The sequence below is a fragment of the Rhododendron vialii genome, chromosome 9a (genome assembly GCF_030253575.1).
Source record: "Rhododendron vialii isolate Sample 1 chromosome 9a, ASM3025357v1".
Lineage (NCBI taxonomy): Eukaryota > Viridiplantae > Streptophyta > Magnoliopsida > Ericales > Ericaceae > Rhododendron > Rhododendron vialii.
The window spans coordinates 37024191-37047799 of NC_080565.1; the positions used below are offsets into that span (position 1 = coordinate 37024191).

General features: G+C 40.5%; 3 protein-coding genes and 1 long non-coding RNA gene across 6 annotated transcripts; 2 read left to right on the top strand and 2 right to left on the bottom strand.

Moving 5' to 3' along the window:
- The first annotated feature begins 1528 nt into the window (after positions 1–1528).
- LOC131301740 (zinc finger CCCH domain-containing protein 47-like) lies at positions 1529–5090 on the top strand. The gene is made up of 2 exons (XM_058328138.1): positions 1529–1819; positions 2549–5090. Exon 2 carries the CDS (start codon positions 2600–2602, stop codon positions 4562–4564), a length of 1965 nt encoding a protein of 654 aa, XP_058184121.1. The 5' UTR covers positions 1529–1819; positions 2549–2599; the 3' UTR covers positions 4565–5090.
- Positions 4432–6020, bottom strand: LOC131301741 (uncharacterized). Its single transcript, XR_009191415.1, has 2 exons — positions 5106–6020; positions 4432–5002 (listed from the first exon to the last, which is right to left on the bottom strand). It is a non-coding gene; the product is annotated as an uncharacterized LOC131301741 (long non-coding RNA).
- Positions 6021–13389: 7369 nt separating this feature from the next.
- On the bottom strand, positions 13390–18166 carry LOC131300952 (uncharacterized). 3 transcript variants are annotated; one of them, XR_009191116.1, is made up of 4 exons: positions 17919–18153; positions 14188–14444; positions 13998–14078; positions 13754–13895 (listed from the first exon to the last, which is right to left on the bottom strand). XR_009191116.1 is itself a non-coding variant. In XM_058327018.1 (2 exons), the coding sequence occupies exon 2, from the start codon at positions 16764–16766 to the stop codon at positions 15834–15836; it is 933 nt and encodes a 310-aa protein (XP_058183001.1). In that variant the 5' UTR covers positions 16767–16768; positions 17919–18161; the 3' UTR covers positions 15332–15833. The 3 variants fall into 3 exon arrangements, 1 of the variants encoding a protein (XP_058183001.1); XR_009191115.1 differs by lacking the exons at positions 13998–14078; positions 14188–14444 and having other exon boundaries at positions 13390–13895; positions 17919–18166; XM_058327018.1 differs by lacking the exons at positions 13754–13895; positions 13998–14078; positions 14188–14444 and adding an exon at positions 15332–16768 and having other exon boundaries at positions 17919–18161.
- A 278-nt stretch (positions 18167–18444) lies between these two features.
- On the top strand, positions 18445–21589 carry LOC131299492 (gibberellin 2-beta-dioxygenase 2). Its single transcript, XM_058325051.1, has 2 exons — positions 18445–19333; positions 21113–21589. Exons 1-2 carry the CDS (start codon positions 18527–18529, stop codon positions 21446–21448), a joined length of 1143 nt encoding a protein of 380 aa, XP_058181034.1. The 5' UTR covers positions 18445–18526; the 3' UTR covers positions 21449–21589.
- Positions 21590–23609: the final 2020 nt, after the last annotated feature.

Consider the following 23609-nt stretch of genomic DNA (forward strand, 5'->3'; position numbering starts at 1 on the left):
AAGATCTCAACAGTAATTCTTTAATTTGGTGTTGTCATATTTAAAAATTATGCACGAAAGTATTTTATTTCTTAATTATAAAAATTGCACGTCTTCTCTAGCGGATTATCATTGAGAAGTGGATGGAGCATGTAGGAGCTGTCCCTTAGGCTCCGTTCAGTTGTCGAGAAAGTTGTGTAAGAAATTGGTTTCCAGAAAAAGTGAAGTGAGGTGAAGTAAAAGAAAAAGAAAATTATTTTTCTGTGAGTGTTCATTTGACAAAAGAATTTTGCAAGAATAATTAAGGTTTAGTTGTTCATTTGTCAGGAAAAAGAAACTTTCGGAAAAATTTTGTGAGTGTTCACTCATTTTCCTTTTCCCGCGACGCAAAATCCTGTGTTTTTTGGAAAACTTAAAAACATGTTTCCTACTACTTTCCTGCCAACTGAACACTACAAAAATCATGGGAAAGTTGATTTTCCCATCTTTTCCTGTACTTTCTTGGCAACTGAACGGGGCCTTAAGAAAAACATTGGGATCCTCTCCGATCCCCTTGTGTGTGGAATTTTACAATTTTGTCCAAGTACATCGTGATCTTTTTGCAGACCCATTTTAATGATCGGAACCATTCAACTTCAACTTTTAAAACTCGTGAAAATCGCCGTTAAAAACTACTCCTATGTTATTGAATTTCGATCGATATATATTTCAAGCCACATTTCTGTTAAAATAACGAAGTCCGATTCAGTATTTCAATTTTTTATTTTCTCACTTTTTTACAACATATATAAAATGTGTTTCGATGGTTACTAGAGAAACTATCTTAATTAACATCTCATAGATTTCGATATGTCCAATATTATACTAGTAAAAAGTTAATTGATTTTTTTTTGTTTGTTTTTAAAGTATTTCGTTATCAAAAATACTTTTAAATAATCTTCTTCAAAAGATTACACGTGACCAATTGAGGTATGAAAGTGGGGAGGTGACGATGCAAAAGCATACTTTATTCTAATTTGGTTGAGTCCAAAATAAACGACGCGTAAATGTCGAGTCAGACCGGCTGGTATCTGTCACCTTTAATTCCATTACCCTTTTTTCCCCGATAACTGTTCGGACTAAGTTACGCACGCTATAACTAATTTATTTTTCAGTCTAGTCGAAGGCATATCATTCATGCCAGAATTAAAGATTCAAAAGAAATTTCCATTTTGCGGCTCGACCCGGAAGTTCGATAAATTGTGCAGGAAGCAAAACTACCAACCGACCGGACCAGAAAAACCTTTGGTGCCATTTCCACGTGCTTTTACACTCTCTCCACCCAATTATCCACTCTTATTCCGCCACGTGCACCCACAAGTACCTGAGAAACCGGTATTTGCCGGTTAGATATTATCCAACTCTGCATTTAAATTTGCATTTGAATCTCAATTTGGGTTTTGCATTTCATTTGAAAGGCCTTCTGCATTTGGCTCGAATTTCATTTTCATTTTCATTTCGGGGTAGGAGCCAGTAATACACAGAAGGAGTGCCGGTGTGGGCCCGACATTTGAAAGTTGGACTTTGACCGAAGGTGGAGTGAGAAAGAGGGGAGAAGAAAAGTCTCACCTTCCTTCCCCCTTCCCTTCTCTCCGTGTCCTCCTTTACAGGAAAAAAAAATACTACTCGGTATTACGTACATACATATCCTCTCTTGAGTCTATATATACACAAGAATCAAGAGACGACCAATTCAATTCACAGCTCAACTGAGCTCTCTTCCTGATTTGAATTTTCTTCAAAGCTAATCAATCATCCATACAGCTCTGTACTCCAGCTGTATCAAGCACTGTTTACCGAGGTATGCTTTGTGAATCACAGCCTTTTCTTTCGTGTTCATGTATGAGATTGGGGTTGTAAAAGGAACTGGATTTTTGGGATCTGCTTCTTTTATGATTTTGGTGATTTTTCTTTTCTGGGTTTTGTTCGGGTGATGATAAAGATTGGAGATTTTGGTGAAATTTTGGGTTCTTTGTATTGGGTCTAGAGAGTTGTCTGGGGATTGCTGTTGTGCCTAAATTATAGTAATTTTTTAACTGCACTCAATTCTGTGTTTCTTGAAACAAAATGGAAGTCTGGGTTGACCCAGTTATAGTGATTATGTGATGAGATGTTTTCAAGTAGATGATTTGATGATTCTTTCTTTGGGTCTTCCTTGGCTGATGTTAAATTTTGTTGCTTTGGTAAAGTTTTGTGTTAGAGCTAGTAAATGGTACAGCGAGTGGAATTGACCCATTCTTGATTTGGATTTTTCTTTTCTGATCCAACACAATTTGTACCAATTTCTCAGTGATTTCAAAACTATTCAATTCTAAGCTTCTGGAAACTTTGGAAGTACGGGTTGATCCTTAGCTTGGTCAGTTATAATGATAGTTGGAAGAAAAGGTCAAATAGTTCACGAAATCAATCTCACCCACATCACCTCGTGTATATATTATGCACACATGTGCATCTTTATTTGTAAGTATTTGTCTTTCGTTGAGCTGAATCAGATCCTATGTGCTAATTTTTGCTTCTGTTGTATCGACAGGATTTTATGTGTTAAGTTTCAAAGAGTAAACTCTGCTCCTACAGTTTGACCATGGAGGGTGGAATTCATCAACGTACAGATGGGGTTTTCTCTGCCTTGCTTGAATTGTCTGCGACAGATGATTTACACGGCTTCAAATCTGCCGTGGAAGAAGAGGGCTTCGGCATAGACGATTCAAGCTTGTGGTATGCAAGAAGAATTGGGTCCAAGAAGATGGGGCTTGAGGAAAGAACACCCCTCATGGTTGCTTCCATGTATGGCAGCACTGCGGTGTTGAAGTACATAATTGGTACTGGAAAGGTGGATGTCAACCGGGCTTGTGGCTCAGATGGGGCAACTGCTCTGCACTGTGCCGCAACCGGTGGCTCAGACTCTTCGGTTGAAGTCGTCAAGCTCTTGATCGATGCATCTGCGGATATTAACTCTGTCGATGCTAGTGGAAACACCCCCAGCGACTTGATTGCTCGTAATTCCAAGTGGTCAAGTTACTCAAGGAGGACACTCGAGATGTTGTTGAAAGGTGAGGAAGTGGATCTTATTGAGCCAATGCCCCAGTCGGCAAAGGCAGGAGGAAATGAGAAGAAAGAATACCCTGTTGATGTATCGCTTCCGGATATAAACACCGGAATATATGGCTCTGATGAGTTTAGGATGTACTCTTTTAAGGTGAAGCCTTGCTCGAGGGCATACTCCCACGACTGGACAGAGTGCCCCTTTGTCCATCCGGGGGAGAACGCAAGGAGGCGCGATCCAAGAAAGTACCACTACACTTGTGTTCCGTGCCCGGAATTCCGGAAGGGGAGTTGTGTGAAGGGCGATTCTTGTGAGTATGCTCATGGTGTGTTTGAGTCATGGCTCCATCCTGCCCAGTACAAGACCAGGCTTTGCAAGGACGAAACTGGTTGCGCAAGAAAAGTCTGTTTCTTCGCCCACAAGGCCGAAGAATTGCGCCCCTTGTATGCTTCCACAGGTTCCGCTATGCCTTCCCCAAATTCGCATTCAGCCGGTGCACTGGATCTCAGTTCACCATCTTTGTTGATGCCTTCTGTTTCAACACCACCCATGTCTCCTGTGGCTTGTTCATCACCCATGGGTAGTGGTGGAAATTCGTGGCAAAACAAGGTTAATCTTATTACCCCGCCTGCCCTACAGCTTTCCGGCAGTCGACTCAAGACTGCTTTGAGTGCTAGAGACTTGCAATTGGAAATGGAATTGATGGGGTTGGAGGCTCTCATTAACCAAGAACAGCAGCGCCAGCAATTGATTGACGAGTTGTCCGGTCTCTCTTCCCCGTCGCGTTGGAATAACAACATGATGGGGGATTTGAAGCCTACTAACCTAGACAATGCCTTTGGATCTCTCGATCCTTCTTTTTCGTATCAAATGCAGGGTTTGTCACCAAAAGTTGCAACCGCCACAACAACCAACACCCATTTGCAATCTCCCAATGCCCTCCAAATGCGCCAAAACATGAACCAGCTTCGATCAAGTTACCCTACCTCTAACCTTTCCTCATCTCCAGTGAGGAAATCCCCCATCAATGGGTTTGACTCCTCTGCGGCGGTGGCGGCAGCAGTCATGAATTCTAGGTCATCTGCTTTTAGCAAGCGGAGCCAGAGTTTCGTTGACCGTGGAGCTGTGAACCACCACCACCGCCCTGGGAGTCTTGGGCTCACCGCTGCTGCTAATTCTGCTAGTTTGATGTCGTCCAATCTTTCTGGTTGGAGTTCTCCTGATGGGAAGTTGGAGTGGGGGTTCCATGGTGAGGAGGTAAATAAGCTTAAGAAATCCGCCTCTTTTGGGTTTCGGAGTGGGAATGCTACAATGGCAAAATCGGGAATGGCGCCACCCACTGTTAATGAGCCGGATGTGTCGTGGGTGAATTCGTTGGTAAAGGATGTTTCCTCTGTTGGGGCCGGGCTATATAGTTCTGATCAGAAGCGTGGAGGGGTTAATGAGGCGCTCCCACCGTGGGTGGAGCAGTTGTACATAGAGCAGGAGCAGATGGTGGCATAAGCAACTTCTCAGTTTGCTCCAGGAGTAACGTAACAAGATTTATTTATTTGTCATGATTCTTATTGATGTCTGATATATAAGATAGCAGTAGAGAGGAGAAGGTAAGATAGTACACAAGATGCAGCCAGATTAGACCTTTCGGTAGGAGGGAAAACTCATCTCAGGTTTTTTATAGGAGGTAAGATGGGAAGGATGTGTAATGGAGAAATGAACCTATTTTTGGTTCTTTCTCTCTCTCAATATTGTTTCCATCACTTTCTGGGAATTATTTATTTGTTTTTTCCTGTATTCCTTACGACGAAGAAGAAGAGGTAGTTGTGAGCAAGGGGTATGTATTTTCATCTGAAAGAACAAAAATACTCCAGCTTTTTCAGATGGAGTGTAATCTGAATTGTAGAGTTGGATCTGAAGAGACTCTTCTTTCATCTGTTGTAGTACCTCATAAAATTTGTTGTCTGTATTTTCCCATGTAAAACTTTATCCTTATTTGATTTTGCAAGCAATCTAAATTGTGGATATTTTGGATGTGTTCTTGTAGTACCTCATAAAATTTATTGTCTGTATTTTCCCATGTAAAACGTTATCCGTATTTGATTTCGCAAGCAATCTAAATTGTGGATATTTTGGATATGTTCTGTATTGATATGTGAATGGCCTGTTGGACTCCTTTTGATGTTTTAATTTGAACTTTCTGATAATAGTTAGTTAACTCCCATCCTCCTAAATGAATACTATCCCAAGTTGCAATTTCATTTTTGCAGTTGATAGATTTGGAAACCTTCGAACGATCGGATTAAGTCAGCTTCTTGGTGGAGGCTCGGTCTTAAAGCCCTAAAGAAAGAAGATTTCTTTCATAGCTCATAATGGACTGTTGACAAAGCGAGTTCCTTAGCTCAGCTCAACAGGAACATAAAATATGCAAATTTGTCTGTATCTGTTTAGATATATCTAGTGGGATGTGAGTAATCCACAACAGCTCAATTCTGCTGTCAGATTTGTATATTGCCCAAGTGCCAGATAAAGGGGTCCTTTTGCTCTGTGTTGTTCGAAGCTACTGGTGTAATAATGGAGAGAACTGCTGTCATCCAATCATCTTTCCTTATAAGCATGGGTTGGTCGGGTAGCCGCCCACGAGGTTAATTCTGAACCACACGATTCGTCACACTACTGTGGGAAGTCGCTTTCAATCCGAAGTCGTGACCGTGAACCGAGGGTGAATCACTGGTGCGTTTCACTTTTTTCTCCATTTTACTCGTATATGCTCATCTCTTCTATCAAAGCTAATTCTCATAGCCATAAAAAAGAAAAAAGAAAAAAGAAGGTATAATTCTCATACAAAGATGATTTGGCATGCGAAGCAAAAATTTCCAAATGCGTTGCCAAATTTAAACCAGCAACAAGAAAGAAACAAGTATACCTATTTGCTCCAATTCTCGTATGACTCTCATATGGTAATTGTCAGGGGAATGACTTTGGTGTCCCCGATCATTTTGGGAACACCATAACTTTTGGCATAACAAAATCATTATGAGTATAACCAAAACCATTATGAGCGTAACAGAACCATAGCAAGGCGTAACTTGTTTGTTATGCCCTGGTTGGATTTTATTATGCCTTGGTTGGTTTTTTGGATATTCTTTGGTTATGCCTTGTTTGGGTTCTGTTATGCTTGTAATGGGTTTTAGTTATGCTCATAATGGTAAAGTTATGCAAAAAATTACGGTGTTCTCAAAATGACTGGGGATACCATAGCATCATCCAATTGTTAGACACCATGAAAGAAAAGACACTTACATCGAGAATATTAACCGAGTCATAGATGCATGTTTCCAAGTATGCACCGTGCCGGAGTATGTTTCTTACCTTATAGTTAGCAGTTTTTCCTTTTATATTTCTGCTAAATCCAGGAAAGGACGTAATGAACCGTGGTATGGTTGTTGTAGGCATGGAGATTCCCTAGTTGAAACGGGAAACCTACTCCGGCTCAGTTTAGATATCTCAGTGTGTGACAGAATGTCTCATTTGATACAAGCTGAGGTATACTCCTGGAATATGATTGTTAGTAAATTCTGTTGCAAGTTGCAACTCCATGTTGAGAGCTGCATATTTCATTTATGTTTGCTCTGTGTGACTCTCAGCTGATGGAAACTTAAGAGTCAGATTATGTTTGTCTCGTTGTTCTAATCTACGCAGACTCTTGAACTCCTCTTCCGTGTCCCATCATTCCCCCAACTATTAGCACATTCTTAGATTCGCGTTCTGTTGTGGTCAAGGGCAGAGGGAAGAAGACTAAAACTGAGACTGAAAAATCAAATGGAATAGCTATCATATTTATTAAGTTTTCGGTTTTCCGACAATTGACCCCACATATATCAAAACATACCTTAATAGTTCTATCAGAAATCATTTTTTGCCCTTTGATATCGGCAAAGGCGATCAAATATCATAATGGCTATTGGTATTTAATCCCACTTCGTACAAATCCTGGCTCAACCCCTAGTGGTGGCTGCCCGTGGATTTGGACAGGTAAGCTTGTCCAACTTTGATAATGTTCCATGTAGTATTGTGCATTTATTTGAATATGTAATTGGCTGAAGTTTGCAGGACATGCTTCTCAGGCTTCTCTTTGGATTGCTTTGAGAGAAAACCGAGTAGTATTAAACTTTTCGGAACATATTTTAGAACAAGACTATGGCTTTGGTCAATCGGGTTCAGTGGAAAATACAGATACATTTATGAAGCAATGAGTTATCCAGTCCACAATGAGTTATATGGATACAATGAAGCAATGAGTTATCCAGTCCTTTGTGTTCGTAATTAAGTCCCGATATATGGATACAATGAGTTATTCAGTCCCGGAGGGAAAATACAGATATGAAGCAATGCTTAAAGAATCTGGTTCAGTGGAAATTATCCACACTTATGACAGAGAAATTGGGTCAAAAAATAGCCCAATAAGTTATAGCAAAGCCATAATTAAGATGGTACTGCCAGTTCATAAGTGGAGAATTCACCTGCAAAAATCAAAATCTTTGTTAATCAGGACTGAAAATAGGGCTTCAGTAATTCAATACAATTATTGGGATTACATAGAAGTCTGGACAAAAGCTTTCTATTACCAGAATCAGAAAAGAAAACACTCATGGTTTTTTAAGTTATGTCCAAATCTTATTGGGCAAAATAATTTTCCAAATTGGTTTCTTATCTGGTGGTCTAAATTTGGACCACGATCGGATTATCTTCCGCATGACATACATAAGGAAATCATAAGGAAATAGAGTCCTTCAAGCATTCCTTCTTACGATGACAACTTTTGGAATTCCTTGGATTTGGAGATGGGATATCCGATTGGGGTATGATAATTTGGGACTACCAATACTTCAGAGAATCTTTCAGTACAAATGGTGGAAATCAGTCAAGATTGATGAAACTATTTTGACAATTAAGTCAAAAACTCAGGACCTCAAGCAGCAATTGCAACAATGTGAAAAATCTTCTATTAAGAACCCTTTCCTGAAAATCTCCGCCCAAATTAGAGCAAGAAATCCGTTTTTATCAGATGATGAAATCGTAATTAAAACAATGGATTATATGAAAGATCAGTTTTTACAATCAGTCGATAAGGTAGCTGATGATGAATCCATGACCTCGGCTAAAAGTGTAGAGGAAGACAACAATCCATTTACTTGCTTAGCAGGAGAATCTCAAGACCCCAATGAAAATGAAGGCAATACTGGACCTACTCTGGGTGATTATTGGGACAGTACAACAGAAATACTTGCTGGACAGCTGTCCTCCAGAAAAGGAAAGGAAAAGAATCAATGATCGAATAAAGCCAAACCAACTTTCGGTGGCATGAACTATCAGACTCATGTGATGATGGAGCCCTCAGCACACCCGGCATATCTTTATTTCAAATGAATTTGAGGGTAATTCCATTTGTATTTTAATTTGAGTTTCATGTAGAGTCCTCTATATAAAGGACGCGTCAGTAGGAGAGTATACTCAGGTTTTGGACTACCCTCTCTCTCTCTCTCTAAAATCCTCTGAGTTACTCTCTACTTTCCTCCTCCTCCCTTTGTAATATTGGCTTCGGCCTTCTAAATAAAAGGTCAGTCTTTTCCAGCTATTATATAGTGCAAATGGTGGAAGCCTGGAAGGTAAGGAACTTTTTCGCTCTGAAGAGCGATTTGGAACCTCTTTCTAGTTAGAATCTACTGCTATGAGAATTCAAAAACCGGTCTGATGGAGGGCTTAAGGTGATTTAAGTTGGCATGTAGTGGTCAGAAGAATCCGTTTGATCTATAGTAGGTGACAATTTCAAAACTAGAGAGTAACTTTGACGGAAACAAAACTCTGCATAGTCACCATATATTTGAGGCAGTATTGGCATTATGTATTACTAGGTTTCTTACAATGCAACTAGGTTGCCTTGGCTCCTAGCAACCTATTTCACTGGCTCCTCTTCTCCAAATCTGTCCTGCATATTTACGTGTCCTCCGGGTGTTCCGAATGTTGAACTTGTTACTGCATAACAAGATGTTTTTGAATCTACCCAAAGTCCAAAGATCACAGAAAACCAATCCACAAAGCGCGAGCATGCATGGTATGTGTTTCGGCAATGTGTATGCCCACTGGGGAGAGGGAGAAGGAAAACCCGTTGTCAGCCTTGACCCTCCTTTGTATAAGACCTCCGTGGTAACTCTCAGGAGGAGGCGAAAGTATATCCCTGAGAAACATACCTTCCGAATTGTAGCGGGCCGTATCAGTTGGTCTCATTTGGGTCTGGCGGATCACAAGCCTCATTAGGCTACGCGCTTAGGCCGATCCAACCAGAAGTCAAGCCAAGGGATTCCGGAGGAACGCCACCCCACACTTACAGGTACTCAGGGCCGGCCCCGGGTAAGCTCCGCAAGTCCTCAGGCTTGGGCAACCCCCCAGACTGGGGCAACCAAAAAAAAAAACTTAGGTATAAGTATAAAAAAGTTTACATTAGTAGCACAAAGAGCTTGATTGATATTGTGGTCATTGACAATCTATCAAAGCTTTGGGCTGCTGAGTTCAAATCCCAAAGCCCCAACCTCTATTTTTGTTCCTCCTCTCTCTCTCTCTCTCTCTCTCTCTCATGCTATATATCTGCTCTATTTTGCAAAAAACTACGCAGCTCCCCTGCCAGTCCATTTCCCTCCAAAGGTCAGGTTTTTAATCTCTTGAAAAAATATAAAAACCCCAAGCTCTGGGTTTTATCCTTAATGTTGTTTTTGAACTTTGAGAAAATAAATCATTTCTGTTTAAATAATATTATTTTCTTCCCAATTTATAATTTCTGTAGGCATTTTTTTTATCTCGATTAAAAAATGAGGCTCCGTTCCACTAAAAGCATTTTCGGGCATTTGCGGATTTTTTAATTTTCTATATTTTTCGAGACAAGTCATTCTTCTCACATGTATCAACTAAAAAGTCCAAAAAGCCAAAAAATCAAAAGTCCCAAGTTCTTGGATAATTAAAATACGATGACTCAATTGAAAATTTTGTTTCAAAAAATACAAGGAGAAGTTGTTTTCTTTGAAGCGAATCATACTAATCATAAAGCACAATAACCAGAGTTTACATTTTGATGTTGATTATGTTATTCAAGTTAAAAGAACAATGTAAGTTTGAATTTTTTTTTTTGTACTTGTATATTTTTTAATTTTGTATGACTTAATAGTAGATGGACAACAAAATATGAGATTGGACTAGGACAACCCAAATATCGGAGCCGGCAGCACAACGATGCTGAACAACAGTCCATTTGCAGTTGGATAACAGAGAATTCATAATGGTCAAATTCGGCTGGTTAGATCCTGTATTGGTGGTACTGTTAAGAGTCTACAGTGGAGTCTTCAACCTTTAGATTGCGTTTACGGCATGGATAAGTGGAGTGATGCTAAGGGGAAAAAAGATTATGTTTCCATGAATCCATTTCTTTTGATTTCACTAGTATATTGAAGGTGATCCTTTGATCCAAGAACAACCTGATCGATGATGAAAGAAATCAACTTGTCAATTGAAACATGCCAAACCATTATCTAATTTATCTGCACTCGCTTAGGTTTGACACAAAATAGGTCATGTTTCCCCCTGCTTCAAATAACCGTTACATTTTGAAGATTTTTCCGAGTTTTGAGGGAGTAGAAATTCAGAAAGTCAAGAAATGAGGAGGGCAATCATAGAATCAAAGAAAAGGAGGGAAGAACGTGCTCCGACTGATCACCACCAAGCCTTTGATCGCGTACAGTTTCGCTTCTTTTGGTCTTTGTGTTGAACAAAGCATTTTGCCAGAGAGTGAATAGATCTAGTTGCATATTTTGGGGTGCAGTGGGCTCAGTTGAACGCAGTATTTGCCGGAAAGTGAGTCGAGTCTGAATTTTGGTGGGCACCCAATACCAGTACCACAACAAAAAAAGCCTTGCAATCAGAGAGTTACTACTGACTTGAAGATGAGGTTTCTTCAAAAAAATAGCAAAAAAAAAATAAAAAAAATACCCCAATGGTGGCCATTTGTGCAGCCAAAAAAATGGCCCAACCATTTTTTCAGCCATTTTCACCCTTAAATGGCACCTAAAATGGTTGGGACATTTTTGCCACATTATCCAAAACCAACAAACGATCTTTCCCTCTCGCTTCTTCCAAGCAAAACCGTGTGCGCGTGTGGTGTGTGTTTGTGTGAGAGAGCTCAACCCACAGTTACCGTCGCCGGAGCAATTTCCATCGCCGCAGTAATTCCCTTCTGCGAGAAATTATTATTATCTTTTTTACTTATTGTAGAGAATAAGAGAATGTTAATAGTATATTCAGAAGAAACATGTTTTGGAGTTTTTTATTTATAGAGATGACAGATGGTAGGTGGAGAATGATAGATGAAGGATGGTAGATGGCGGTAGTTAGTGAAAGTTAGTTAGGACAAAGATAAATGGGAATTATTGAAAACAATGACTTTACAAATGGCAATGCACCATTGGTCCTACCATTGCCATTTTTTGACCAAACGACACTATTCATAGCTATTTTATGAAAATGGCTTAAGCCAAAATGGCCCAACTAGTACGCAGACTTGCTCTTTAAGACCACGAGATTGACATGGTTGGTTTACTCAATGTAGGATGTTAATGATCGCGGTCGATGTTACTATTCTTTCTTTTTTCACAATAATGCGTACGCGAAAAAGGAAACGCTAGAGATGAGGTACAGTTTGGACTGGAGTTAAAAGAGCAGTTTATACACTGGACTCCACGCTAAAGCTTTTTATGTACAATAGGGGTTCGTTTGATTTTGTTGTAGGACTAGAAGGGTTGGATTATTAAAGGTTGGTATATTTGTAGATCCTCCATTTTTTCCATGGTGACCTCAAATTTCACCAGCTCCAGTTAGTAGTATAACAAAAGCTACGGACACACAAAACAATGACATAAAAAAGTGTGTGTTTATTGCAGCACTGCATGTTGGTACTTGGTACTATTTCTTTCATTTATGCAGGGGCGTGCCTCCTAAAAGATGAACTACTACAGTACAGTAGTAATATTTATAGTTCTGAATCCCTGAACAGTCTTCGATAAATTTTCTATATCTATCTCATTTCATTAATTAATCTCACAAATTTATCTCAAAATTCAAATCGAACAGGGCTGATGTTAGACGGGTACCATACATATGGTACCCGTTGACGATCCTAATCGTTTAAACCACGTTTAGACGATCCAAATTTTAAAAAAAAGAAGAGAGGGGATCGCCAACGGATGCCACGTGGTGGTACCCACACGAGACCCAAAAATTTCTCGTTAGTAAATTTTCCACATAGAATTCTGTAAACAAAGACGTGCAATCTTGTAACCCACACCGACTACCAGGGGAGGCACAGCTTCCCTCACAACATGGCAGCAGCCTGCCATTCACTGCCAATATTTCAAGATTTAATACTGAATATTAGTAATACTTTAGAACTTTGGAGGGACCAAAAAAAAGAAAAGAAAGAGAAAGTAATAAACTATGAAAGAAATTGTAGAGATAAATTTGATTATTTCCTTCATTGTCCCTTTTAATGTTGCAGGTCTAAAGTCACTCGTGTGACGTCCAATAATTGTACAAAATTATAGGATAATTTGGCGTGATAATTTTCATAACCTTTATTTGGTTTAGTTATCACGTAGGTCTCTTTGTAGATGACTTTTCTCTAAAGAAAAAAAATTTAACAGTGTAACGGCTTGTTTGGCAGCAGCATAAGGCCATTCACAGTGGTATAATCAAAAATGGATAACTAAAAGTTGACACATCAGCTTTTGATTATTCACTTAAGAGATTGCTAAGCTTAATAATGTTGAGATTCACAATGATCACTTCTAGTCCAGAGACGGACGATCTAGATGCGCATTACAAATTGCGCACTACATAATCCCGGAGACTTGGAGTAATTTATGCAAGAATGATTGGGCAAATTTCACTGACCTCCCCTGAGGTTTCTGACACCAACAGATACCTCCCCTGAGGTTTCTGAAATATCACTGCCCTCCCCTCCTTTGGCTGACAATGCCAAAGAACCCCCCCTCCGTTAATCTGCAGTTGGAAATTGGATGGAAAAGATGAGGTCATTGTAAAATAACTTGTAACATACCCATATTACCCTTTGTTATAAATATTGATATCACCACCTTCATTTTGCAACTGAACACCCAGGAAAGAGAAAGCAAAACAGAGGCATAAATATTGAAATAGTAAATAATAAATCCAGTATCCAATCACATTTCAAACATTTGTCATCTGTTTTTTTTTTCCTCCTAAAACCTATGGTGTTCCATTTGCAACCACAGGTTCAAAGCCAAATAAAGGGATTTGCAACCTGAACAAAGACAAACTCTAATATCCAAGTGACTAATTTAGAACCAAACAAAGGCAAACTCTAATATCAAAGTGAAATGCAGATTTCATTCATCCAAATTGCAATCAAAATTAAACATTAAATTGCCACCATATGCAAATTCCATTCATCTGAATAGCAGTCATCCAAATAGCAGTCAAAAGATTACATAATCAGGCTATAAACCTCCTGTTTGTAGTCAAAAGATTACATAAAAGTGTCATGTTCTTAGGTTCCAAATTACATAACATAACGGATTAATAACTTGGGCTATTCAAAAGAGGGCTATACAAAAAACAGAGTCTACTATGCCCTATACAACCATATACCAAGTATTAGTCAGCCCCAACTATCATATACTATCGTATCATATACAAAAAAGTGATCTTCAAAATCTGCATGTAGATCCCAAAAAATGTCCCAGAATTCATCATTCAACTGCATTTACAAAAGATGAGTGTTACCATAGGTTTAACTGTAAGATGGGATGTAAAAAATTAGATGTGGTGCTAAAAAAATAAAGAAACACATGTAACTTACTCAGAAAAGGGACCAGACTGATGACTGACTTTGAGTGACACACTGTGAGGGTTGTGCTTGTGATGTGCCCTGATCATTTCCCTATTTCACAAAAAATAGAGTTACAACCATGCCCATATTGAATAGGAAAAGCACATAAGTTTAAAAAAAAAAAAAAAGGATAGGAAAGCATTATAACTTGAACACTTACATCAGGTATGTTCCTTGAGTTTGTTCCCCCTCCTCTGCTCATGCCCCTCCCTCTAGTGCTGCTTCTACCCCTTCCTCTGGAATTGCTTCTTCCCCTCCCTCTTGATCCTCTACCTCTATTTATGCCCATAGATGTACCACTACCAATACCACTGTTCAAAGTTAGTGTTCGCCCCACTTCATTGCCACTTGCAGAACCTCTCCCATTGTTTCCCGTACCTCTGTTTGTTGGTCCACCTCTGCCCCTAACTGGTCCTCCTTGACAAGTCCTTTTGTTATGCCCAAACTCTTTGCATCGCATGCACTTAACAGTTTGAGACCTCTTTGATTGACTTGTACCAGCTGCAGGTTCATCAGCTGCTCTTTTCCTGGTTTTCCTTGGCCTACCTGACGATTTCCTAAGGGGTGGTGGGTCTAATGGGTCACCTGGAACTATTGTCCACATTGAATGATCAAGGATTGGATGTATCATACTCCCATGTGCTCTCAAGTACATCTCCTTAGAGTAGTATGAGTGAACAAAGTCTTCAACATTCTTCCTATCCTTCATTATTGCAGCCATTACATGCTTGCATGGAATCCTAGAGATCTCCCACTGTCTACACACACACTCAATCCTCCCTAAATCAACCAAGTGTCTGACCCCATTGTCCATCACATCATACTCTGTTCCACCACAATATTCTGCCTTACAATGCCTTGCTTCCCTCCCTACTTTGATCAACAGTTTTTTTATGTTTGCTGTTATCCCATGTGTCCATCCCCCTTTTGATGTCTAGTCTGGATTCTAGACATGACTTTACACTTTATACCCTCTAACATGGTGAGAATTGGCTTTCCTCTCAGATTGCCAAGCCAATTATTGAATGATTCAGCCCCATTGTTTGTGATATGATCAGACCTCACCCTATCATCAAATGCATGCCTTGCCCATGAGCTGACTGGAAGTTTGACCAGATAACTATGTGCCTCTATGTTTAACTCCTTAATTGTAGCCATTGCATCATCAAATTTCCTATGGTTGAAGGCCCTAGCAGCTATCCAAAATTGCTTCCTTAGAGCAAGGCCAGGATATTTTTCCTTGAAATTATTAAACAAGTGTCTTGCACAATTTCTATGTGAGGCCTCGGGTAATACATGTGCAACAACCCCATCTAACCCCTTTTGTTGGTCACTCATAATGGTCCAAGGCCTATTCTGTCCACTAGCCCTAATTATGGTTTGAATGTGTTCAAGGAAAAAACCCCAACTTTGATTATTCCCACTTTCTACCACTGCCACAGCAAGAGGAAATAGCCAATTGTTACCATCTAATGCCACAACAGAAATTAGGACACCCCCATAAGGACCCTTAAGGTGACACCCATCCACCCCTATGAAAGGCCTACATCCATTCAAGAATCCCTTTATCATACCAGCAAATGAAACAAATAGTCTCCCAAACATGGGATTTTGGGTGGGAAAAGGCCTATTATAGTCCATTTTGATCAAACTTCCAGGGTTGGTCTTCCTAACCTCTACAGCATAGGTTGGAAGAAGCTTATACTAGCCACCATGACTACCCTCAAGTTCATCCATACACTTCCTTCTTGCCCTATAAAGTTGTATCCTAGATGACTCGATGCCAAACCTACCATTCAATTTCTCTTACATGCCATCCAAATCAAGTTGTGGGTTCTCTTTGAAATCCTTAAGAAGTTTCTTTGCTATCCAAGTAGAGTTTGCATCCTCATTGTGGTTAACCCTAGTACATGTGTGCTCAGGTGTGTATGTCTTAATCTGATAGGTTATCCCATCCGAAAATGGGGAAGCATGAATCCTCCAAGGGCACCCCTCAACATCACAATGTGCAGTAACCCTGGACTTCTCATTTTTATCTCTTACTATCTTAAACCCTTTCTCCACTGTGTAGTCTCTAAGCCTGGCCCTAAAGGCATCCACATCAGCAAATATCATTTTTTTCTCCAGTACAACTTCTCCCTCACAGTCCATATAAGGTTCCTTCCCATAATAACTTGTATCAAACCCAGCCCCATGCTCTATAACCTCATCACTCCCACTAGACATGCTACCCTCATCATCACCCGATTGGTAGTCACTAAGTCCCTCATCATCTACTCCACTAATCTCATACATAAGCCTGCCCCCATCATCTGACTCTACCTCCCCTTCCCTATCTAGATTCCAATCATCATCCTCATCATTATAACCATATACATGGCCATCTTGGGTTGCATCTACCACCTCCACATCTTCTACATCCACCACACTAGGGTGCTCTACCTGACATAAATTGGGAGACTTCACTACTACAAATAAGTTCAATGTGATAGGAACACCATCAAGATTGAACATATCAATGAGGGATTTGTCACTGTCAAGGTCAATCCTATACTCAGTACCAGGAAGTTCACAAAAGATAGAAATTGCTAACCCTAACCCAGAGGGATAATGAGACAGTAGCTTCTCACTTACATCAGCCACCAAGTCAAAATAGCAATACTTATCAGGATCAATGTTAGGCAGTCTAGCAACTTTTCCCTTATGGTTGATGATCAAATCAAAATAAGCAGGAGGCATGGCTGAAGCAAAAATACCACAAAAAAAGAGCATGAATTACAGCCATATCAAAAGCAATATCAAGCAAAATAATCCCAAAGATACATGGATTACAACCGTATCAAAGGGAAAATAGAAAACCCCCAAAATGCCACTAAGACTTTTAGAAAAATTCTGTTTTTGTTCTTATTTTAATTTTATTTGTGTTTGTTTGTTTTGCGCCAATTTTTTTTGACTTTTTGATTCATCTTGATTAACAAACGCAAAACTAACAAACGAGAAAAAAATTCAAATAAGGACAAAACGAAAAAATTGTTGGTGGAACACCATATGTATCAAACCATTCCACATGCAAAACGTGAAAGCCCAAAATGACATTAACACTAACTATTCAGATGTCCCAAGAAATCCAAACAAAAAACAGAAGCTTTGTAAATTAGGGGATTTTGTGTTGCAATGGAAGAAAGATCAATGACTCATGTCAATTCCAGCACTGAGTAGGACCAATTAAATTGAGACCAATGTGGACCAAGAGACACAAAAAAAAGGCCAAAACAGTTACGGGCTCATGGCAATGACAAAAATAAATTATAGCATGTTTGACAATTTTTTCCCAAGTGCAAGGAATCCCTCCAAAGGAAAGGCCTGATTGGACCCAACCCGGCAAGATAAACCCCAAATAAACACAAGCCACAAATGACAGGAATCATAAGCCAATCAAAAAAAAAAAAAAAAGTGAGTCGAAATGCCACAAATGATAGGTATCATAAGCCAATCAAAAAAAAAAGTGAGTCTAAATCATAAGATTATAGACCGAGAACATCCAGTCAATTACCGAAACTACGTCCAAAACTGTTTCCGTCCTTGAAGTTAAATACACATAAGCCACAAATAACAGGTATCATAAGCCATATTTTCTATAAAGTTCCGAAAAAGAGTGAAGGAAAAAAAAGGGGTTTTGTTTGGTTTGTAAAGAACACAAAATCCCTCCAACATTATGTCGCATGCACTATTTTCAGTAACCATTTTTGGATTTCAAAGGGAAACACTAAATCCCCCAATTTACAAACCCTAAATTTTTGGATTGAACAAAGAAATCAATATATATGTTTTTTTTTTTGCAGAAAAATTGAAAAACACACAAGAAATTTTTTTTCCAGTTGCCATGGTTACCTCTGTCAAGAACCAACGATCCACGAGGGTTGAACAGTTGAGAAGTTTCTACCACGCGATCTTCTGCAAAAACGAAGCTAGGTCTTCAAGTCTTGGGGTCAAGATCGCGATCGTGGTCACGATTACGTGATCTCACCACCATTCTCCATCGTCGTCGTCGTATATCTCTCTCTCCCTCTCTTTCTTTCTCTCTCTGTTTCTTTTCTGGGTGTGGATGAGAAGGCAGATGCGTAATGGGACTGAAAATACCCAAACTGTTCTTTTATATACCAAAGGCCACTTTGGTCTTTTTCATTTAAACTAACGGAGGATTTAACCCCGTTAGAGGGATTTAGGCGGGAAGGACCTGATTTGGCATTGTCAACCAAAGAAGGTGAGAGCAGTGATATTTCAGATACCTCAGGGGAGGTATTTGTCGGTGTCAGAAACCTCAGGGGAGGTGAGTGAAATTTGCCCAAGAATGATTTCTAAGAAAATCCAGATATTCAGCTGATCCATAAATACTTTTCGAATTATCCACCTCAACACTTCAGCCCACACGTGACCAAACTAGCATCAAAGTTTTCCACTTCTCCATTTTTCTACTACTACGTGATAGATAGAGAAAAATGGCTTCCTCAACTCACAAACACCACCACCACCGCCCCACCACGGCAGCTCCGCCACCAACACCGTCAACTCAACACCCTAACACCCGCTCCACCTCAGACATCGCCGCCGCCGACCTCTCTCTCCTCCTCCACCGCCTCCCCCCTACTCTCTCTCTCCCCGCCCGCCTCTCCCCACCACCCAAGGCCACTCTCTCTCCTCCCCTGATCACAATTCTCTCTCTCCAAAACCCCGACTACCTCTCCTCCCTCCTCTCCGCCTCTTCCCAACACGGTTTCTTCCAACTCACCAACCACTCCGTCCTTCCCCACCTCGCTCGCTCGGCCGAGTCCGACTCGCTCTCTCTCTTCACTCTCCCAAGAAACCAAAAACATCTCCACTTCCCCCAAAACTGGCCGCTGGGCTTCGACTGTGACGACGACGACGAAGACGAGGACAACGGAACCGAGTCCTTTTGTTTTGACTCGACTTGTTCGACTGAGTCGACCGAGTTGTCGTTGGCTTCACTCGGTGAGTTCACTCGGGAGATGGAGAAGGTGGGGTTGGCGGTTGTGGAAGCGCTATCGTGCGCGGTGGGGTTTGGAAACCCGCTCCGAGAGAACCCCACTCAGGTCTGCTCGTTGATGTGGGTATCTGAATGGTCAGCAGGTGACGAGCCGGTTGGGTCGGGTAAGTTTTACCCGTATGTAGTCGGGTTGCATTACCAAATCAGGTGCCAGAGATACTCGTTGCTGGCGGATTCGGGTTCGGTTTCGGTCTCGCCCCAGGTTGACTCTATCTTGGTCACGCTTGGCGATATTGCTCAGGTATTAATTCCTTTTTGTTTCGTTGTTTTCGTTATATTTTATTTTCGTATTAATATAACTGTGTCCATCTTGTTCAATGAAAAAAAAATTCCTTTTATTCTTCATAGATTGTTTAGTATGCGTCAACCAAAAACTCACTAAAAAGAACAATTTTTCATCGAATTGAATAAGAACATATTTTTTGGCGTAATTGATGTTATCAACGAGTTTAATCACGGACGTAATTGATGTTATCAACGAGTTTAATCACGGGCACCGCCCATCAGGAGACAAGTCGATGGGAGGACCAACTTTTTAACCAAAACTAATAAAGTCGATAGTGATGTATGTGAGTAATTATAGAGCGCTCCTGCAGTATCGTGTGACAAATTTTGCGGCAGGACATTACTATTCAGTTATTTTAAACGGTAAGAAGACAAGCAAATGCCTTATATTTTATTGTGACGATTTTTTATTTGCAAAAAATATTACTTGGCATTACCACATGAAACTTCAGAAGTACCCAATAATTGGCGGGGACGACCTTACGAGTCCGGCTCCTCTCCAATCCTCTTAAAATTGAAGGATCCTCAAGTCCTATTAATAATGTGACACATGGCAACTATAAATTTTAACAGTTCAGATCACTAATGGCCACAGAATCTTTGTTATTTATCAAAAACACCTAATAATTTCCCTTTGTCTTCTTTCTTTCTATCGATGCCTCTTCCGTCCACTAGCCATCACCATCGCCACCGCCGTCCGCCCCTTCTGACGCTCCTCCGACGAATCCATTGCCAATACCCGATGCTGCTTCCAAGCGCGCCTCTTCCCTCCACACGTCACTAGCCATCACTACCGCCGTCTGCCCCTTCCGACCCCTTTCCTCTCCTCTGATGAATCCATCGTCAATACTCGCTGCCGCTTCCAAGCCGTAGCCTAGCCTAACCTTAATCACTGGGTATGAGATATTTGATTATCAACGTAGAAGGACTTGAGGATGGCCGTGAATGGCTGGTGAATAAAATTAGCATTAGATGGGTTGGTTTAAAATTATTGTTAATGGCCATGAATGGGGGTGGGGAAAGAGAGAGGGGTGGTGATTAAATAATTGTGCGTGCTCATCTGTATGGCCTTTAGATGGGTTGGTTTAGTGTTAAATTCTCAGCCGTTGGATCAGAACTTGAGGATCCTCCAATTTTAGGAGAATTGGAGAGGAGCCGGACTCGTCGGGTTGACCCATCATCATCATATATAGGGAAAGACATTAATTGAAATCATGGTAGGCCCGTGGGGTTTAGAATTTTGGATGCATGGAGAAGCAACATATTTTCTTTCATTATCTTTCATTGAAATATCTTGAGCATTGGTTTTTTTTTTTCAACTAGTGAATTAAATTTTGAGTTTGACTTCTATGTTTTCGGAATTTGGATTTTTTTGATTAGTCAAGAACGCCTCACAAAAGAGGGCCACAAAATTTCTTTCATTTTTTGTGTACCCCCATTTTGTTATGATTTCTTGGTCAATTTCTAGAAACAAACAAAGCGTAGATCGCGATTATGGAGGAAAACTTTGCTAGCATAGAAAATAATTGCATGAAAATGTTATGGGCGACGAAAAATGAAAGAAATTTTGTAACTCAACAAGTTAACAATCGGAAAAACTTTCAGTAGTTTTTATGCTATTTATTTATTTATTTATTTTTCCTTCTGGTAGCTAGTACCCCGCTTTTTATACTGATTAACGAAGAAAATTATCAAATCACCCTCGTTTGTTGAGCTATGAACGAACTGATTACAGGTTTGGAGCAATGGAAAGACAAAGAAGGTGAGAGGAAGACCCATTCCATGTCTTGAGAATGGCGGCAAAAACGCCCGCTGCATATCCATGTCGCTGCTGGTGACTCTTCCGCTAGAAGCCACCGTCTCTCCCCTCCTAATTCCGAGGTCAACCCCTGCCGATGCCAAAGACAGCCAAGTTGATCATAACGAAGATGATGGTGGTAGTAGTAGTTCTACGGATACATTCGAGAGTAGTACTAGAGCGTTTAATTCCTTTTGTTTTGAGGACTATGCGTGGAGAGTCTACCACGAACGCCTCCCTTCTAAGGACCCGCTTGATCGATACCGTGTCTAAATTCTCGTATTATGACGGATGCATGGTGATCATACGGTCATTTCTCATTTTCAAGTGTTTGATTTACAATTTGTTGGTTTCTTGATTGGTTGGATAGATAATGATGGTACTGGTGAATGGTGATTTGCTTTTCGTTCTTAACTTCTTCTTCCTCTTCTTCTTGTTTTTTTGGTTCTCCTTCTTTTTGCCTTTTGCGGATAGAAATGAAAGTAATGGGAATCCTTAATCACCAATTTATCTTTCATGGCTTTTGAATGATATAGCGTCTGTCTTTGGTTTAGTTTTTCTTTGATATTAATGAAAAAGAAGCAACCGTGATACGGAAACCGACCGGAGGTACTGATGGTCACACAGGGTCCACTTCATGTTCCGCACAAATGATTAGATCCGTTCAATATTTTTTTTAAAAACAAACCGAATAGATCCGTAAAAAATCAGCTCAATCAGATATGCATGGACTTGCCTCTCTATTTAGTTCTCTAGGTAAAGTAGAAGAAACACTCTCTATAGTGGGTCAGAAAAACACAAGCAATGATGAGAAAGGCCCAAGGACTTAACAGCGGAGTCCCATGACGGGCTGTTTGGCCCGTCGCATTGCAGGCAGGAAAAGGCTTTGGGTCAAGGTTTGGTTCGGTTGACATGTATTAGGTGGAGCCACGTTGGGGTAGAGTAGGATGGCTCGGCCAGGTGGCATCTCACCCATGTGCCATCCGGCGATTATGATGCATGATGTCACTTTCGCAGGGTGGTTATATGTGACATTACGAAAAGCACGAGTTTACTTAGAGCCAAGGACGTACCACCCGAAACGACATGACCAACATCTATGCATGGTAAGTATATCACAATAAACATCTCGTGTATGATGATTCCCATTTTTATTTGCATTAAACACCTCTGTGAGACTAGAAAAATAAAGTTATTATCTCAAGTATATCTCATATGGTTGAGGGTGTGGTTCGGTCGGACTTGGGTGGAAGGGGTTCCGCGGAAGCGGAACGGCGGTGCGATGGGGGGATTTTGCCGATTTCATCGCTTATGGTAGGCGTTCCGTTCCATATCTGTTGCTCTGGTTTGATTTTGGATTGTGTGCATGGGCTGGGCTTAGGTTGGTGGACCACGGTTATGGGCTTCCTGAAGTGGGGTTTGTTTGTGACTAAGGCTTGCTGGGCTAATTGGCCCCGGCCTGTACTTTTGGCAAGCCAGAAGGCGATTTCTAAACGCGGTTCTCTATAAATACGAGCGTGGTGGTCCCTACAAAAGTGTTTGCGTGGAGCTCATCACGCTTGTATCTATGGAGCGTTAAAATTTGGTGTCGCTGTCACGTCGTCATGTACATCAGTACATGCTTTTTTTTTTAGAAAAAAAAGAATCCGCATACGTAGTTTACAGTTTTCCCTCACCAATTAAATTGCAAGCTGTGAATTGAGGAAAATTGGCTAGGAAGCGAAACATGCGTCGGCGAACCAGTTTGATGATATGTACGTTTTGAGAGTTGTCTTCACTTCGAAAAAAAGCGATGTGCCACCCCAAGAAACAGGGAGATATGTGGAGAAAATTGGCCCAAAAGCCTGTACAAGGTGTTGGTGCAAGGATGTACCCCACTCACTGTACAATATAGGGTTTCTTAGTAGTTACTTTTCTCAAGCAGAAAGCTAGCTATAATTCAGAGGTTTAAGTTTTGTTTTTTTTAATGCAGGGTGTTCCGAACCAGTTTGCGAGCATCTCGGACTAATCCCTACAGTCCCTCCCACAGCCGTATCACACGCTTACACAGCAAACACCTAAGTCCCAGACCAAAACCACTTGGCCAACCCCTTAGAGTTGGTTAAGTTAGGTGATTAAACTAATCGTTGCTAATGCAGAGCCTTGTTCACTCAACGGTCAACAACTGCACTTGGGTAGTTGATGGTGACATAGGAAGATCATATATACTGTAATAATTATTGAGAGAAATGCGTCATTGAATGCTTGTGGACGCGGAGTTGGTCCTTAAGGATTATTCAAGGTGTGCGTGAACTGGTTCGGACATCTTGAGATATGAAAAAAAAAAAAGTGTTACTTTTTTGCGAAGTGATTACGAAAATTTTATCCAAGGTGAATGGAGATTAGTTAGGTAAGGTAAATGTAGATTAGTTAGGTAATTGGGATTTATCTAGTC

What these genes read in the sequence shown, in the direction of transcription:
- LOC131301740 (XM_058328138.1), top strand. Translation starts at nt 2,600, where the DNA reads ATGGAGGGTGGAATTCATCAACGTACAGATGGGGTTTTCTCTGCCTTG.
- LOC131300952 (XM_058327018.1), bottom strand. Translation starts at nt 16,766, where the DNA reads ATGCCTCCTGCTTATTTTGATTTGATCATCAACCATAAGGGAAAAGTT.
- LOC131299492 (XM_058325051.1), top strand. Translation starts at nt 18,527, where the DNA reads ATGGCTTCCTCAACTCACAAACACCACCACCACCGCCCCACCACGGCA. An exon ending in CGCTTGGCGATATTGCTCAG is followed by an intron (nt 19,334 to 21,112) that starts GTATTAATTCCT and finishes AACTGATTACAG; the next exon opens with GTTTGGAGCAATGGAAAGAC.